Source organism: Pistacia vera, unplaced genomic scaffold (genome assembly GCF_008641045.1).
Source record: "Pistacia vera cultivar Batoury unplaced genomic scaffold, PisVer_v2 Contig601, whole genome shotgun sequence".
NCBI classification, from domain to species: Eukaryota; Viridiplantae; Streptophyta; class Magnoliopsida; order Sapindales; family Anacardiaceae; genus Pistacia; species Pistacia vera.
In genome coordinates, this window is record NW_022196448.1 from 385680 (window position 1) to 399981 (window position 14302).

The following is a 14302-nucleotide window of genomic DNA, read 5'->3' on the forward strand; positions in this document are numbered from 1 at the left end:
CTGATATGTCTGGCAGCTCAGTTTGATATTCGTTTTTTGTGATTTCACTAATTCATTGTATATTTTGGTTTGCGAAAAACGAGTTGACCAGTTAACTGATATTTGTGGAAGCTCAATTGGTTACTAGTATATATCGGTAATCTGATTTCGATTTTGTAGAGTCGGTGTAGAGTTGCCATCATTAGAGGTGAGATTTAAGAATTTGGGCGTGGAAGCCGAGTGTGAGATTGTTCAGGGGAAGCCACTTCCAACTCTATGGAATTCTGTTAAATCTTCACTTTCTGTAAGTATCTTCATCTTCTGAGAATTGATTACAAGCAAATTGAAATGATTTATCAGCTTATTGGACCTTTGTTTCATAGGTCCTTTCAAGGCTTCCAGGTTCCAAGTCAAAAAGAGCAAAGATAAACATCATTAATGATATCAGTGGCATCATTAAGCCTGGAAGGTATATGCTAGCTAGAGATTTCTTTTTTCTTTTCTTCTTGTTTATGGCTAAGTTGTGGATAAAGAAAGTCTTTATTGCTAGCAGAAATTTCTGTGGAGGAAAATTTGCAAGGCTGTTGGCGATGTGAAACCGAATTTGTACTTAATCATGCTTGAATTACTGCAGGATAACTCTTCTGCTAGGCCCCCCAGGCTGTGGGAAGACCACCCTTTTGAAGGCTCTCTCAGGAAATCTTGACAAATCTCTAAAGGTTTTATAATTTCTTTGTAGTTCATCATCATTTTGATTACAATTAGAATATTGTTCTATTGAATATCGAAGACATTCATTCAGTTGGGAAGAGAATCTAGATTACTTAATTCAGATATTGAGTATGCTTATTAAGAAAGATATGGAATATTGTTCCTAGTCATATGCTTATATATACACTCTTAGTCTTGATGGAATTGAAATAAGTAAATAATATTTTGATGGCCTACTTATTTACTAAGTTCTGTTTTGCTTTTCTTCGACAGGCGACAGGAGATATTTCATACAACGGTTACAGGCTACACGAGTTTGTTTCCCAGAAAACTTCAGCTTATATAAGCCAAGAAGACCTGCATATATCAGCTTACATGAAGGTGCATTCTTGTTTAATTTTGTTCTGTTTTTATTAGCTAACTGATATAACAATAACAATGTTCATGTCTATGGTTTGTTTTAACAGGCAATTTCCGTCGAAGGACTAAAAAGAACCCTTCAAACAGATTATGTTTTAAAGGTAATTCTCTTTAATTTAGTTGTAACCGTACTTTTTAGTTTATTTGTTAATTTTATCAGTTGCTTGCCAGATCCTTGGACTTGACATCTGTGCTGACACAATGGCGGGAAATGTCATGAGAAGAGGTATTTCTGGTGGTCAAAAAAAGAGACTTACTACAGGTAAGTTTAGCACAAACGTTCGAAGGTTCATCGGTTAACCTCAAAGGATAGTATTATGTACCTTTAAGGATCTATTTTTCATTGAATTATGCAGGGGAAATGATTGTCGGTCCTACAAAAGTTCTAATGATGGATGAAATATCAAACGGTTTAGACAGTTCAACTGCATATTAGATTATTACCTGTCTCCAGCAAATGGTGCATATCACAGATGCTATTGCATTGATTTCGCTTCTTCAGCCTGCGCCAGAAACCTTTGAACGCTTTGACGACATTATTTTGATGGCAGAAGGAAAGATTGTGTATCAAGGACCACGCAATAAGGTTGTAGAGTTTTTGGAGGACTGTGGATTTAGGTGTCCCGAAAGAAAAGGTGTAGCTGACTTTCTGCAGGAGGTAAGTGGAGCTTATAGTGATTTCTTCCATGCTCAAATTTTAGTTGATCACCTCTTTGATTTTTTGTTTGGCAGGTGATATCCAGGAAGGATCAAGCACAATACTGGTACCGCACTGTAGATCCCTACAATTATGTTTCAGTTGATGTGTTCTGCATGAAATTCAAGGAATCTTCTCTTGGTAAGAAGCTATATGAAGATCTCTCATTGCCATTCGATAAGTCGAAAAGCCATAAGGATGCTCTTTCCTTCGATGTGTATTCTCTTTCCAAATGGCAACTGTTTAAAGCTTGCATGTCAAGGGAAATTCTTCTCATGAAGAGAAATTCTTTTATCTATATATTCAAAACTGTCCAGGTTATGATTTATCCTTCATAGCCTTTCATCATTTATCCTTCTGTGCATTAGCCTGGAAAATTTTGAAATACGTAAGGACTTTCTTGTTACATATTATCATCATTGCGTTTATCACGATGACCGTCTTTATAAGAACTCGAATGGACATTGATCTTCTTCATGCCAGTTACTACATGGGAGCCCTGTTCTTTGGACTAGTAATACTTCTTGTCGATGGCATTCCGGAGTTGAGTCTGACTACTGCAAGACTTCCAGTTTTCTATAAACAGAGGGAATTGCGCTTCTACCCTGCTTGGGCATATGCAATTCCAACTGTGTAATGCCCCACTTGAGGTATATAGTTAATTTATTGTTGCATTGCTTGAATGTTTATTGATTTGTTCTCAATTGAGCTTGCATGTTGTTATTTTTTGTTGGTTGGCCCTTAGTTGAATTTTATTAAAGTTATTTTGAGAAAAAAATGTGAAGGAAATCCCTTAAACTTTCATTAAGGGTAAAATAGTTTTTTCACTCAAAACNTTAAGAATTTGGGCGTGGAAGCCGAGTGTGAGATTGTTCAGGGGAAGCCACTTCCAACTCTATGGAATTCTGTTAAATCTTCACTTTCTGTAAGTATCTTCATCTTCTGAGAATTGATTACAAGCAAATTGAAATGATTTATCAGCTAATTGGACCTTTGTTTCATAGGTCTTTTCAAGGCTTCCAGGTTCCAAGTCAAAAAGAGCAAGGATAAACATCATTAATGATATCAGTGGCATCATTAAGCCTGGAAGGTATATGCTAGCTAGAGATTTCTTTTTTCTTTTCTTCTTGTTTATGGCTAAGTTGTGGATAAAGAAAGTCTTTATTGCTAGCAGAAATTTCTGTGGAGGAAAATTTGCAAGGCTGTTGGCGATGTGAAACCGAATTTGTACTTAATTATGCTTGAATTACTGCAGGATAACTCTTCTGCTAGGCCCCCCAGGTTGTGGGAAGACCACCCTTTTGAAGGCTCTCTCAGGAAATCTTGACAAATCTCTAAAGGTTTTATAATTTCTTTGTAGTTCATCATCATTTTGATTACAATTAGAATATTGTTCTTTGAATATCGAAGACATTCATTCAGTTAGGAAGCGAATCTAGATTACTTAATTCAGATATTGAGTATGCTTATGAAGAAAGATATGTCATATTGTTCCTAGTCATATGCTTATGTATACACTCTTAGTCTGAGGGCATTGAAGTAAGTAAATATATTTTGATGGCCTACTTATTTACTAAGTTCTGTTTTGCTTTTCTTCGACAGGCGACAGGAGAAATTTCGTACAATGGTTACAGGCAACACGAGTTTGTTCCCCAGAAAACTTCAGCTTATATAAGCCAAGAAGACCTGCATATAGCAGAAATGACTGTGAGGGAAACACTTGATTTTTCTGCCCGATGTCAGGGTATTGGAAGCCGAGCAGGTAGGTTTCACTAAATTTAATTCTGTGAATTCTTATTAATTCTCAAAAGCAACTGATAGTTACAGAAATATCTTTCTTTTGCCTGCGTAGATATCATGCTGGAGGTCAGTAGAAGAGAGAAAGAGTTGAAAAGCCATTTGATAAGTTGAAAAGCCACAAGGATGCTCTTTCCTTCGATGTGTATTCTCTTTCCAAATGGCAACTGTTTAAAGCTTGCATGTCAAGGGAAATTCTTCTCATGAAGAGAAATTCTTTTATCTATATATTCAAAACTGTCCAGGTTATGATTTATCTTTCATAGACTTTCATCATTTATCCTTCTGTGCATTGGCCTGGAAAATTTTGAAATATGTAAGGACTTTCTTGTTACAGATTATCATCATAGCATTTATCACGATGACCGTCTTTATAAGGACTCGAATGGACATTGATCTTCTTCATGCCAGTTACTACATGGGAGCCCTGTTCTTTGGACTAGTAATACTTTTTGTTGATGGCATTCCGGAGTTCAGTCTGACTACTGCAAGACTTCCAGTTTTCTATAAACAAAGGGAACTGCGCTTCTACCCCGCTTGGGCATATGCAATTCCAACTGCTATTATGAAAATCCCTCTTTTAGTAATTGAATATGTTGTATGGACATGTCTTACCTACTATGTCATTGGATACACCCCGGAGGCCTCGAGGTAAGTTTCACTTGAGAACGCTGTGTTTATTAACTTTGTTAATTATGTCAAGAAAACGATAGATTTCTGATATATAATTGTATGTGTTGATTTCAGGTTCTTCCGTCAGCTCATTCTACTTTTTGCTGTGCACTTGGCATCATTATCCATGTTCCGATGTTTGGCATCAGTCTGCCATACTGTTATTGCTGCTACGATAGCCGGTGGTTTTCGACTATTATTTGTCATGATATTTGGTGGTTTCATTATCACACATCGTAAGGATTTTCAGACGTTCTCACCTTTGATTACAGAATTTTCACCTAAATGGATAAACTTATGGTGTGTTTTTGGTTGTAGCCTCTATGCCAGTGTGGTTGAAGTGGAGTTTTTGGGTTTCCCCTCTTACATATGGAGAGATAGGTCTTTCTGTAAATGAATTTCTTGCTCCTCGGTGGCAAAAGGTGAGTCTCTCATAGCTGACGTTATTATCTCTTTAAACTATTTCTTGCTGTTTAGTAAACCATTAGCATAATGCATGTACTGATTAAAATCTGAAGAAAGAAACTGATTTCTTAATGTTATTATAGATGCTGCCTACAAATGCTACAATAGGGAAAGCAATACTTGACAGCCGTGGACTAAACTATGAAGGACTTCTCTTGTGGATATCACTTGGTGCCTTGTTTGGATTTGTTTTACTTTTTAATACTGGCTTTGTCTTGGCCTTAAGTTTCTTGAAGAGTAAGTTATTCATTCTAGCTTTCATATCTTAACTAAAGAAAAATCGTGACCACCAGGTTCTTAACTCAATTGAATGGAAATGCAGCTCCTGGATCATCTCGTGCCATGATTTCACGGGAGAAGTTTGCCAAGATCCTAAGAAGTCCAGGTTCCAATAATGTCGAACTTGTAGAAGAAAAGACTAGAAATCCTCCTAATCAAGCATCTAATAAAGGTTAATTCAATTCTCATGTTGTAGCCTGTTTCTGTCATATTTGTTTCAACTTCAATGTTTTGACATTTCTTCAATGTTTTCAGGCAGGATGGTCTTACCTTTTGAACCGCTAACACTAACATTTCAGAACATGAACTACTTTGTTGACACTCCTTTCGTACTCCTCATTAACCGTTCTGGATTCACCATCGTTGTCATTGCAGGATCTAATTGTATAATTTTTACTTCGTTTTAGGAAATGAGGGAACAAGGATTTGCAGACAAGAAACTTTAACTACTTTATGATGTTACGGGCGCATTAAGGCCTGGTGTTCTTACAACACTAATGGGGGTTAGTGGAGCTGGGAAAACCACTCTTCTTGATGTTCTTGCTGGGAGAAAAACTATTGGCTATATTGAGGGGGATATTAAAATCGGCGGGTACCCTAAGGTTCAAGAAACATTTGCTAGAATTTCAGGTTACTGTGAGCAAACTGACATACATTCTCCTCGAATCACAGCAGGAGAATCTTTGATGTTTTCTGCGTGGCTACGGCTGTCTCCTCAGATTGACTCTAAAACTAAAGCTGTAAGCACACCCTATATATAGCATTTTCACCAATTGTATTTAAAGAATGTAGTTGAGACCGGAAGGACAATTGTATGCACTATCCACCAACCAAGCATTGACATATTTGAAGCATTTGACGAGGTAAAAATAATAGATTTTAGACTTTGATTGCTAAATTCTGATGTTTCTTGCTATCACTTCATTATGTTTTAAGGCTTTACTGATACAATAACCTTTCAAATTTAGTTGATCCTTTTGAAAGGGGGTGGATGCGTTGTCTATTCTGGAGAATTGGGAAGGCATTCAAGCAAGCTTATAAAATATTTCCAGGCTAGTTTTCTATGAATGTACTTGTTCGATAATGTGCATTTCCTCCTAAATTTTCTTGTTGCTTCTTGTACCTTTGACAAAACAACTTTTTCAAATAGAGTATCACTGGAGTACTGAAGATTAAGGATAATTACAATCCAGCAACATGGATATTAGAACTCACTTCTCCTTTTTCCGAAATATACAAAGATTTTGTTCTAAATGGGTAAGTTCACTTTCAATGATTTCAAATGTGGTTGTGTGCTAAGTTTAATGCTGCACTTCATATCAAATTAATCTTTTGTAGGAATAACAAAGAGCTTGTAAGGGATTTTAGTACTCCGCTTCCTGATTCAAGAGATCTGCATTTTCCAACGTGCTTCTCCCAAAACTTTTGAGGGCAATTCAAGAATTGCCAATGGAAACAAGTGTTTATCCAATTTGCACCGAATCGTACACGTTATGATAGCATCTTTTGTTTTTGGTGCGCTCTTTTGGAATCAAGGAAGAAAATTGTAAGTTTAATTGGTACTTCTAATATACATGTTATCCCTCAAGAAATTGTCTGTGTTTGCCCGGTATCTAATTTTCATTTTTTTGGTTTTCCCTCTCAATCTGTTAGGGATGACGAGCAAAGTTTGTTCAATATATTTGGTGCATTATATGTTGCTGTGATATTTTTAGGTATCAATAATTGCTCAACAGTTATATCATATGTTGAGACAGAGCAAACTGTTATGTATCGAGAAAAATTTACAGGGATGTACTCGCCATGGGCTTATGCATTTACGCAGGTATAATAATCTTCACAACTAATTATATTTGTAAAAAACATTGCTAAAATTATCTTATGATATGTGTGTTACTTGATTTTGTCGGCGACAATTGAGATTCCTTATATATTTGTTGAAGCATTTGTGTTTGTAATAATCAATTCATATTTAAATATTAAAATTTGATATTTTTTAGCAAACCTTTTCGCCATAGCTATTTATTTTTTAATACCCTTTTCCGATAAAAGATTTTAATTCTACACCCATTGAGCCTATAACATGTCTATTTATAAAGAATCTTTCTTGTATATAGAACATTATTCTCATTCTTTTGATTTTTCGTGCAAATATTGTCAAAATATTCCACTCCTTAATATAACTTGATTATGTTTATATTTAAATTTATATGTCTAAATATATTGTAGTCGGGTTACATTATATAATAAATAATTATTATGTAATATTTTCTACAATAGTTTATTTTGCTAAGAAAATGTTATAATAATAACCGTACAATGAAATAATAAGTCACTCCACATCATTTAGTTGGAGAGAGTCTGGTCTTCAAATTGTTATTAGACTTTATTCTCATATAACACGAGCCCTTTTAAACGAAAATTTCAAAATAAAATTGTTCACTCAAAGTATGGACAATATAGATTGTATTAATATGCAGCACTACCGTTGTTACAAAAAATCACACTAACCGGAGAAATCCGATTGACCGTGATGAAATCAAAACTGTTATTCGTGATTAATTAAAATAAGCAATGATAATGTAAAATGTGCAGTAATGTGAAAAACACAAACAATTTTAAAGTGGTTTGGCAAGTTAGAACTTAAGCCTACGTCCACTATTTTTCTTATTTGATTTTTGAGAGCTTAAAAAAAAAATAATTGCCTAGAAATATTTACTAACCCCTCCCTCATTATTTGAGAGGGTATTTACATAAGTTATGATAAAAGGAAAGAGAGATAAGTTCGAGATTGTGATCATAGTTGATTTGTAATTCCGTGATCTTCGTGATTGAGCTAAGATTACGCTACTAGTGGTGTTGATCTTATCTCTCTCGAAATATCAGAGATTGAAATTTATATCTGATTTTGTTAACCAACTGTTAGGATTGGTCGTTGTGACGAGCTCCTTTTGGATCGAGCTTACTCTGGATCGACCTGATTCTAGGTTGACCTTGTTCTTGGATCGAGCTCACTTTGGGTCAAGCTACATCTTTGCGAGCTCCCGAGAGCTGCAAGCTTTCTGGCCAAAACACACACAATATCTGCCGCTTAGTGTTCGGAGGTTGTGTCGAGCTTCAAAGACTGAAGTTGCTTGATTGGTCACTTAGATCGAATTCCTTCGTTCCAATTTAACTCGCACATAGGTTGCTAAGATTATCTGAGCTTTGTCACTAGACCATAGCTTCACCCAACGTACCTAAGACTTAGCCTCTTGTTGTAATGCTGTTGAATTTGAAATTTGAAATGACGGGCACAAGGGTAATTTCAGAGCTATGATTGTGAATATAACATATTTTTAATCTTATTGTGAATATAACATATTCCTTCCAATCAAACATATCAATATAACATACTCTCCAATTTAATCTTATCTAACTAAACATGTTTTTAATAAGATTCCCAATAATCTTCAAAGTTATCTATCTTCTCATTAATATAACATTCTCTGAACCAAATACCCCTATAGTAAAAGTGTGAATGTCTAACAAAAAATGATCTTTTATTTTATTTTTACTAATAATCCATTAATCCCTAACATATGAAGGTGCAACATTGAATGGAGGATTGGAGTAATGTTTCCTATTTACTGTATTTAGAGTTTTGATTACTTTTGCATTTAAAGCGATGGGTATATTCATGCATGCGACGTCTTCTACAGTCACTGGTGGTCATGCGCAGATGTCAGGCTTTAGCATGCAATCAGCTGAAATTTTAACTTTGACAAAGCACAGTTTATTATTTTTTCTCTCTCATTTTTTTTTAATTTAATTGTTTTTAGCATTTATTCTATACAGAGATTTTGGGTGGTCGGAGCTACTTTGAAAATTTATTTCCTAAAAGAATTTACTCCTTTTTCTATACAGATAATTACCTATTCCTGAAAATGTCATTCTTCCTATCACAGAGTCCATTGCTTCATCTTAATTAATTGGGTAATATATATATATTGGGATAAATCCGGAAATTCTATTAAAAAATAATAAAAATAATTATTTTTAGCATTTATTCTGTACAAAGATTTTGGGTGGTCGGACCAAGAGAACAACTTGGACTGCCCAAGAATTCACCTCAACAAAGGCCAAGAGACACTAGGCCTAACCAGCTAGCCTAACTAAGGCCCATAAAAAGAACTAGGCCTTTCCAAACACTAAGCTCAAAAGCTATACAAAAATAACAAAGTCCACATCATTCGGGCCAAACAATTAATCCAGCTAATCAGATTATTTTCTTTTTGAGAGTTGACAAACCATCACCTGGACGGACGGTCCATCATCCATTACTGTCCCACAAGCCCAAACCATTACAGCAAAACAAGACACCCAGCACCCACAGGCCACAGCCTAATTTTCTTAGTCCCAGACGGCCCATACACCAGATCCTTAGAGATACAGTGTTTGTAGCAAACCGCCAACAGACTATAAACTATAAAGCATACCACAACAGCAAGACTTCTCCACAACCTTAATCACGTCCCGAGGCACACACCAGTCCCACCGGACATAGATCATATTAAACCAAAAGGTTGTGGGAGCTGTTTGCTCTCAAGACGCCTCCTAGCACAGCCCCTTTGCACCTCCATGAGGAGAAGATCATAACTTGAAAAAATCCCCCAGCCCTGGATCCAAACGATCCTTAAATCAGCCATCATACATTTTCCGCTGCTGCCCCACCAAACAAGGAAAGAGCAGGAGTAAATATTACACCAACACCAATTAAAATCCATAAAATCACCCTGTTCTGTCCTGCCCCCTCTTGATACAGCTCTGGGGTAAACCCCACGAATACACCAGATTTCTCACGGCAGATGAGTCTTTACGATATTTTACCAAATCTTAATTAATACCAGTGCTCTCATGGTTTATCAATATACCGATACTTCACTGATTCTCAAACATATTTGATGAAATTGAAAAATAGGCCATGACGATGTGGCTTTGGTACCATGATAGATTATGATGGGTTAATTTTACTGAGTTGAGAAAGTGCGAGGAAATGCACAAGAAATAAAGAAAGTATAGTGAGTTTGAGAGAAAATGAGTACAGTTCAGCTTTTATACAACAATGAGGCGGTTATTTCCCACCTCATTAACACGCAAAAGATGTCCGGTTCGCAATTATTTAGCGCCTGTACTACAAACCCAGAAGCTTAAAACCATTAAGCTTTTACAACCAGAACAAGTAAGCAAGCTTAATCCACCTTGATAGCATAAGCTATCCGATTCAGCAAGTAGACGGTAGTAACAACTGCATCTGTCCAACGTCAGGGTACATGAGCTGCCGTTTTGTGTTTTGATGTTATTGAAACGCATCGTTTTATTAAAAATAACTAACAGAACCAAACGAATCTACTCATTCTGTTAATTCAAGACACCTTATAGTATTCCCATCTTCTATTAACAAACTGTTAACCGTCAACTAACTGCCTTTTAAAACACAAGCTCAGTTCTTCTGTTCTTACAGTTTTCAATTTTGCTTCTCCTGCTTCTTCTTCTTCTTCTTTCTTCACATTAACATGTTTGGATATCAGTTGTCCATCTACATTATTAACATACAGTTTACATTTGATGATTTGTGTAGCCATAAAGATGAAAAGAGCCTCCACTGCAGCTGAAATCATTCTCAAATTAGTAAAGATAACCTTAGGTTCTGTTACAATTCTATAGCAGCAATTCACAATGAAGTAAAAGCTGAAGCAGAACAATCAAGATGGAAACAAAAGGCCCTTTTACACTCTAACTTCAGCTAGGGGAACACAAATTACAAATAAAAGAGGTCTTGCTCCATAAGTTTCAACCAAGTTTGACCTATATTAGTTTCAAAATTCGAATCTTTCTGTAAATATAGAGCCTTTGACAACAACAGAGACTACTTTTGAAAAGACAATTTCATCAAATAGCATTGTAATACACTAAAAGTTAATTACATAGACATATTAAGGCACCCACAAATACACACTTAATTAAGTCATCAATAAAATACACAGTAAAGGAATGAAAAACAACCTCCACTATTCAAATCAACCTTAAATGAGTGAAGAAACTAAGTTCTATAACACTTTCAAAGAAGTAATTCACAATGAAAGAGGGCAAAAGCAGCACAAGAGGAACGCAAACAAAATTCCCTTCCACTCTCACTTCAACATATGGACCAAGAGCCATAATACCTCACAAACCATTTAGATAGGATGCCTTAATCCGGAGACTGCATCGAAGTTTGACCTAAATTTTTCCAGAACTCTTGATATTCTGTAAATATAGAAGACAACAGGTTTAAATTGAAAGTAGATGCTATAGGGAAATGTTGTTTTGAACTATATATTGGTGATAGTTTATCAAAGAAAAAGAAAATGTTTCCATGATCATGAAGTTTTATTTTGGCCTCTAAATGACCTTTATGCTACTATATTAATTATCAATTATACTGTAGCTTTTGTATTCTTAAAGCGTTATTGACTATATTAAATAGAGAAGAGATAAGGCATATTATAAAACAAATATAAGATTAAAGATACGGTCATGAGAATGGATCCAAGAAAAGTAATTTTTAACTAACCTCTTTCATGTGAAGATGTTGTATAGTTGTGTTGAGGTCACCTTCCTAATACTTTTCATTGACATAATAGATCTGATTTATTCTGGTAAAGTTTGGTGTGTTCATCTTGGGGCATTTTTGCACCACTATGTATTCCAATCAAGGAATTACAGGTTGTGATTCTCAAAGCATCTGATCTTTCCCCTTTCAATCCTTAATTTGTGAGTGGCAGGTGCGGATTTTACAAACATGAAGGCACACCATTGTTTTCTGAACTAAAATCTGCTTTCTCCTGTAAATATTTTCTGTATCTCTTAGGCTTTGATAACAAGATGTGAGCAAACCAAGTAAATATGAAACAGAGACAACAAGAAGACAAACATAGCACAAACTATAGCATAACGGAACATCAAAATAAAACAATAGCATCATAATACACCAGAAGTCTACTGTTCAAATCAACCTAAAATTAGAGAAGGAAGCTTTGAGTTCTGTATCCATTTTCAAAGCATCAACTCACAATGAAGGAAAGCTAAAGCAAAAGAATATAGATAGAAAAAAAAGGCGCTACCCTTCTCTGACCTCAACGTAGGGAACTCAAGCCGCATTAATGCCTCACAAAAGAGCCCTTGTCCTGGAGATTTCGTCAAATATTGACCCAAATCCTTTTCAGAACTTGCAATACTCTGTAAATGTAGAGCACAACACATTCAAAGTAAAAACAGAAACCACAAGGAAATTATATTTTAAAAAACAAATTGTTGATAATTCAGCAAAGAAACGGAAGTTGGAAGATAGAAAGAAAATGTTTCCACGATCATGAAACTTTCATATCAAGGAAATGACCTTCACAAAACTATTAAATTCAATATATTTGTACCTTTTGTCTACTTAAGAGTTATCAATATACCCCTGAAATTCCAATGCTCCAATTCAAATGATGAGTGATGGAGATATAAGGGTTGTTACACTTTCAGACCAGCAACATCATAATGCAGGGAAGCACAAAATTAGAACATTGGAGATGAAAAAATATGGCCCTCTCATTGTCTGACTTAAAGCAGAGGAACAAGAACTGCAATATGTAGGACTATTTCTAGATAAGACCACCAAAATTACAAAGCAGCAGCCAGACACTTTCTTTGGGTATAAGGTAAAATGCATTAACTAAAAACTCACCTTCAGTGTGCTTTGGACATAACAGATATATATAGTTCAAACACTTTTGGAAGAGTTGCCTGGAGGTTTCTGACCTACCTGTAATGTAGAGATATCAAACCAATCAATGTTCAAAGGAGTCCAAAATCCTTGAAACACTTCAAACATTGGCAATTTTAATTATTCTAAACATTTTAGGATTACAATCATACTAGCAATCGATATGGTAAAGATATTCTGACACTTTTTCATAGCTACATTTCATAATTTGATTATTGATAAGNCCTTCACAATACTGTTAAATTAAATATATTTGTACCTTTTGTCTACTTAAGAGTTATCATATACCTTGAAATTCCAAGGCTCTAATTCAAATGATGAGTGATGGAAATAAGCATTGTTACAATTTCACACCAGCAACATCTCAATGAAGGAAAGCCCAAAAGCAGAACATTGGAGATGAAAAAAGATGGCCCTCTCATTGTCTAACTTAAAGCAGAGGAACAGGAGCTGCAATGCCTCAAAAAACTACACAAAGGCCTTATTACTTGAAGTTTGACCTAAATCAGCATTTGATACTGTTGACGTTCTGAATCTTTGGCAAAATATATTGGAAGTTAAAAAGCATGATTAGTGGAGAGATGTCTTTAAACTGTAAACTGATGATAGTATTTTGATTGAAGAAAATTGAAAATTTGAGTAAATATTTCTATATAACCATATGACGTTTTATAGTGACACATTAACATAATTACCAGTTCTGATATAGTAGTTGCTGTATGCTCAGGAGTTTATTGATTCCCACATAGATGTCTCACATGATTTATCCTTAACTAAAAATCAGGCTATAAGTAAGACTTTGTGCTCTGTTTACTGCCATTTAATACTTTAATAATGCACTGATCTGTTTATGATAATTTCAAATGGAATAACTAAGAACTCACCTCAGGCGTGCTCTAGACATGAAAGATATATGTAGTTCAAGCACTTTTGGAAGAGCTGCCTGGAAGTTCCTGACCTACCTGTAATGTAGAGATATCAAACCAATAAATGTTCAAATAAATCCAACCAAACCCTTGAAACAATTCAAACATCGCCAATATTAATTATTCTAAACATTTTAGGATTACAATTGTTCACTTTTTCATAGATACATTTCATAATCTGATTGTTTACATATGTTTGTGGGTAAGAGCTCGTGTGTTTCCAAATTTCTTGAGACTTGTAACAAAGACAACACAATGGTGATTACAACAAAACAATGAGTCTAGCATAGGATGGCTATGAGATATAAGCAATTGAATTGGTTTGTGTGATCAGTACAAAGATGAAGATTAAGTGGAATGATTATAACAACTTTTGATGACAATTTCACCAAATAGAGTAATCATACATCAAAGGTTTGTCAATACACATTTTCCAAGGTACATAAAAATTCATAATTCACACATTCATTCATTTAGACACATAATTCATACTCACGTCACGAATACAGAGCACCACATCAGAATTTTGAATGATTTATACCAGCTTTTGAGGAACAAAAATTT

The 14302-nt window shown here is 35.1% G+C and overlaps 1 protein-coding gene, 2 long non-coding RNA genes and 1 pseudogene across 6 annotated transcripts in view; 2 read left to right on the forward strand and 2 right to left on the reverse strand.

Annotated features, from left to right (window-relative positions):
- LOC116110377 overlaps positions 1–14302 on the reverse strand; it is a 129956-nt gene that overhangs the window by 81161 nt on the left and 34493 nt on the right. Inside the window, exons 3-4 of one of the 3 annotated variants that reach the window (XM_031396608.1) lie at positions 13697–13774; positions 13044–13347 (exon numbers count right to left, since the gene is read on the reverse strand). The exons of 1 other annotated variant lie outside the window; for it this stretch is intronic. In XM_031396608.1, the coding sequence (XP_031252468.1) occupies positions 13733–13774 (42 nt within the window). In that variant the 3' untranslated portion in view covers positions 13044–13347; positions 13697–13732. Of the gene's footprint in view, positions 1–13043; positions 13348–13696; positions 13775–14302 lie in introns of those variants that run through there. One more of the 3 variants, XM_031396609.1, reaches the window with a different exon arrangement.
- The window catches only part of LOC116110376, an 85827-nt pseudogene that overhangs the window by 430 nt on the left and 71095 nt on the right, over positions 1–14302 (forward strand).
- On the forward strand, positions 6169–6805 carry LOC116110386. Its single transcript, XR_004124898.1, has 3 exons — positions 6169–6277; positions 6359–6566; positions 6674–6805. It is a non-coding gene; the product is annotated as an uncharacterized LOC116110386 (long non-coding RNA).
- On the reverse strand, positions 10922–12852 carry LOC116110384. 2 transcript variants are annotated; one of them, XR_004124895.1, is made up of 5 exons: positions 12774–12852; positions 12475–12669; positions 12177–12280; positions 11616–11886; positions 10922–11308 (listed from the first exon to the last, which is right to left on the reverse strand). It is a non-coding gene; the product is annotated as an uncharacterized LOC116110384 (long non-coding RNA). The 2 variants fall into 2 exon arrangements; XR_004124896.1 differs by having other exon boundaries at positions 12166–12280.